We start from the raw sequence: 4,384 nt of genomic DNA, 5'->3' as shown, positions 1-4,384 counted from the left end.
ATGGGATCCTTTATAAAGCCCGGCCCGTTAATTATCTCACACTTCCTTTTTTTTTTTTTTTTTTGAAAGATAGTACTTTTAGTCCCTAAATTATTTCATTTTTAAAAATTTTGATCTTTATAAGTTAATTTAAACAAATTTAGCCCATCGATAGTTTAAAATATTACACTCTTTGCCCCTAGTATTATATAATTGACAAATCTTATTAACATATGTGATTATTTTTATTATTTAGAATTAGTATTTACTATAAAAAATAACGTTTTCATCGAGAGGGTGAAACTTTAACCATTAATATTAATTTTAAATGACAAAATTAACCTCATCAAAAAGAGTTCTTTAACAAAATTTGATAATTATATAACAATAAGTACCAAAAGTGCAACATAATGAACAATTAAGGGACTAAATATGATCAAATCAATTAACATAGACAAATTTTTTTAAAGTAAAATAATTCAAAAGTCAAAAGTGTTGTTTTCTCTTTTTATTTTTTATAACCTACGTTTTTTCCATAATCCTTTTTGACGATATAATTATATTAAACTAAAAAATATAGTAAGATTCTTATGTACATCAAACTTTTAACACTCTACTGTGAAGAAAAGGCATAAGCATGTCAGGCTGGCCACTGTTTTTAAACACAATCAAGTACATACTAGAGAGAATTCAACATGGAAGAAGAAAAGTGCAGTGAGAAAACATATCACATCTGTAAAGCAAAGACATGAAAAGATAAATAACCAAACAAAATAGTTTCCATTCTTAGTTTGAGTCCGAGTGAGGTGGTGAATTATAAACAATTTAAATTAATTTATTTCATTATGAGTCTGTCACGTGAAATATATACAGTATTTGGTGTAAAAATTAGGAATTTTCAATTCAAAAGAAAAAAACATGCAAAATAAAGTTAACGTAGGACATGGTTGGTAGCTTCACTCTCCTAACATTGCCATCATTGCTGCTCCCTCACACCCCCACCATGCTTTCCTTTCACTTTAATTTGTAGTTTTCCAATATATTTAATTTCATATATACGCACACAGACAACTCCCCGGAGAATCAAGATTCAGGGCAGCTAGGTAGCTTAGCTGATCGAGAAACATGGCCGCCGCCGTCACGCCCGAATCATTCCCCACGGATCCCCGCGTCCTAGATTTCCGGGCCCCGCCGCCATCTCCGATTGCGTCCGGACGGCGCTCCTGTGTGGCCAACGACGAGGTTCTCACCCACTTCCTAGAAAGCTCCCTCAAAGTCCCCGACCTCGTTCTCCCCGACCGCGTTTTCCCTCGCCAGAAACTCGCCGGAACCCCGCCGAACATCGACTTTCGGTCGTTGGAATCAATGGACACAGATTCCGCACTCGAGATTCTCGATTCGGTTGCCAGCATCGGGTGCTTCCAGGTCGTCAACCACGGAATTCCCAGTGATCTAATCCGCTCCGTTCTTTCCGCCGGCGGCGCCGTTTTCAGGATCCCACCGGAGATGAAAGCGACGGCGACGAGGTCGCCGGAGAATCTCTGGGGTTTCGAGGAAGTTCACGCGGAGGACGACAGCGAGGAATTTGTATGGTGCAAAGACGATCAAATCTTCAACAAACAAATGGAGGGAATCTGGCCTCTCGGATATTCAAATTTCAGGTAATTTATAAATAACTGCCACCCACCCGACAAGCCGACAACCTCAATTCAGTTTTCACTAATCTAATCCTACGTTCTATACATATACATAAATCTCTCCGAAAACTCAGAGAAAAGATGGAAAAGCTGTGGAGTGAAGTGGGATACATTTCTGGGAAAATCCTCGAGTTCTTGGAGAAGAAGATAATGAGCAACAGATTACTATTCGAAGAACATAATAAACATGAAGAAGAAGGTTCTGGAAGCTCCAATGTTTGCTATCTGCACAAACAATGGCGGAACGGAGATGGAAACAGCTTGAAATATGACGTCATTAGAGTACTGATCAGAGGGTGTGAATTTCCTCATGCTCTTTGTGTCCATTTCACCAATGGATCCTCCGCCTTCAATGTCTACTCCAGGAAAGATTGGGTCTCCTTTCGGCCCCATCCCGATGCCCTCATCTTCACCATTGGTGATCAATTACAGGTATCTTTTTTTTTCCACAATGTGAGTAGAGCATAATTCTGATATATTATTGTCAATATTTTATAGTCAATGGTCTAATGTCAACATTTTATTGCCAATGATCTTATGGTGCAGTAATGTGCTTCAGTAGGTTGCTAAAATAGTTATGAACAAAATCGATACTACTCAAAAAAAGGCTTCTAACACATGGAACACTATATATAAAGATATTTTAATATTATATTTTGAATTAGTTATAAAAAGAATATTATTGTACCTCACCAGGCCACCTAGCTATGATGACATGCAATTGCAAAAAGCATATCTTTAAATTTAAAAATAATAAATAAACCTAACCTCATAAGCTTTAATTTTACTTTTGAAATTTATTCCACTTTTAACTATATATATATTGGCATTTTTATTTTTGTATTCTTAACTCTAATTATTTTTTTTTTTTACTTTTAGTCATAAATTTTTAAAAGGGTTGCATGCACTTTTAATCCTAAGTGTCTGAAATGTTTTCATCAGTTTGTGAAAATTCCATCAAACCTTACTTTATTGTATTTAATAACGTAACATTTCAAACACTTTGAACTAAAAATGAAACATTTTTAATAGTCGAACCAAAAAGAAAAAATTCTTATATTGAAATCAAGAATCAAAACTAAAAAATTCTTAGAAAGTGATGGCCAAATTAATAAAACTTAATTTTTGTATAGGTCATGTATTTGATTTTTGTCAATGTTCTCTTGGTCAAGATCATTGTATATAATTTTTTTGATTTACGAGTTATTACATGAGAGAAGAGTGTAATCGTAATTTATGATTTTTTTTGTGCAGGCATGGAGTGGGGGAAGGTATAAGCATGTGATAGGGAGGGCAATGTTCGAAGAAGGAGGAGAAGAAAAAGAGGACCGCATTTCAATGGCTATTTTGTATTCTCCACCGGAAATAAAAATTGAAAAAGAAAAGACAATTTCCTTTGCCCAACAAATCATTATTGCAATATTATTTATTATTATTTACCAATTTTTGTCCTTCATTTTTCAAAAAATATAAAATATGATCGAAGCACTGCAGGCACACACATACACAACTTTTTTTTTTTTTTTTGACTTACATTCATAATTTCTTCATCTTTCTTGGTTTTTTTGTTTGTTTGTTTGTTTTTGTTTTAAAATTTTGGCTGGAAATATATTGTACATTTTCTGGGATTTGTGTTTGCCAACATGTAATGCTTATTTTGTGTTCTTCGGTTTTTGTTTACTTATAGTCAACATGATTGGATATTTGTATCCACAAATGCATTATATATCATGCGTTTCTAAATGCATTATATTAATATAATTACAGAAATATCATCACCATACATTGATAAATGCAAGTAGTAAAATTCGTCAGTAATTATTTTTTTAATTACTTATTGAACCAATTGATAAATGGGCTGCTAATGTAAATGAAGGGTTGGGTGTTACACTTCGATATGTCTTAAAAGACCATTGGGCTAGATCTTTATCGATAATAGTTAACTTTAACAACACGAACCAAATTTGAATTAGTAATACTACTCCATATTAATAAGGGATTGTATTTATAACTCATAATAAATGCCATTTCAATAATTATTAGGTTGAAAAATTAATTGATAGATTAATAACGAGTGTTATCATTGAAAAAATATTAAGTATTTGAAAGATATCACGTCATTAGTACGATAAATAGTAACAAACGTAAATAATAAAAATAAAAAAGTAATTTTTAATTTTTAAACAGCATGATATCAATTTTTAAAGGCGAGTGAAGGCATCCTTTGAAACAACAATGCGGATTTCTTAGGAGCCTTCGTGAAGAAAATTGGCATGTGTACGCCGCTTGAAGCAGAAGCGTGGGGAATCCATGTCGGGTTGCAGAAAGCATGGGAGCTGGGCTATCGAAAAGTGGAAATTGAAACTGACTGCGCCAAGGCCATCAACCTGGTCACTAGAGGAGAGGAATTTGACGGCCTTGTCAGGAATATTATTGAGTTGTGCAGAGAAGCGAACCGATGGAACTGGGAGATCAAATTTCCACACGTCCCAAGGGAACAAAACAAGATTGCTGACATGCTAGCCAAGAGGGGTTTCAACCAGACTAAAAACCTCCAATGGTACTACGAACCCCCGAGAGAAATTCAGAAGCTTTTGCGTGAGGATGAACTCGGCCTTCTGGGTGACTACAATACTGTGAGGATCAGCTAATGATCGCAGATATTTTCCTCATTGTAACCACACACAAAAAAAAAAAAAAAAAAAAAA

General features: G+C 34.5%; 1 protein-coding gene across 1 annotated transcript; it reads left to right on the top strand.

Annotated features, from left to right (window-relative positions):
* The first annotated feature begins 1,047 nt into the window (after window positions 1-1,047).
* Window positions 1,048-3,348, top strand: LOC116011187 (flavonol synthase/flavanone 3-hydroxylase). Its single transcript, XM_031250715.1, has 3 exons — window positions 1,048-1,640; window positions 1,751-2,108; window positions 2,931-3,348. Exons 1-3 carry the CDS (start codon window positions 1,105-1,107, stop codon window positions 3,147-3,149), a joined length of 1,113 nt encoding a protein of 370 aa, XP_031106575.1. The 5' UTR covers window positions 1,048-1,104; the 3' UTR covers window positions 3,150-3,348.
* The last annotated feature ends 1,036 nt before the right edge of the window (window positions 3,349-4,384 follow it).

The sequence above is a fragment of the Ipomoea triloba genome, chromosome 2, assembly GCF_003576645.1.
Source record: "Ipomoea triloba cultivar NCNSP0323 chromosome 2, ASM357664v1".
Lineage (NCBI taxonomy): Eukaryota > Viridiplantae > Streptophyta > Magnoliopsida > Solanales > Convolvulaceae > Ipomoea > Ipomoea triloba.
The sequence above is the reverse complement of the archived record's forward strand: the minus strand, read 5'-3'. Positions and strand labels throughout refer to the sequence as shown.

What these genes read in the sequence shown, in the direction of transcription:
- LOC116011187 (XM_031250715.1), top strand. Translation starts at nt 1,105, where the DNA reads ATGGCCGCCGCCGTCACGCCCGAATCATTCCCCACGGATCCCCGCGTC. An exon ending in CTCGGATATTCAAATTTCAG is followed by an intron (nt 1,641 to 1,750) that starts GTAATTTATAAA and finishes CCGAAAACTCAG; the next exon opens with AGAAAAGATGGAAAAGCTGT. An exon ending in CCATTGGTGATCAATTACAG is followed by an intron (nt 2,109 to 2,930) that starts GTATCTTTTTTT and finishes TTTTTTGTGCAG; the next exon opens with GCATGGAGTGGGGGAAGGTA.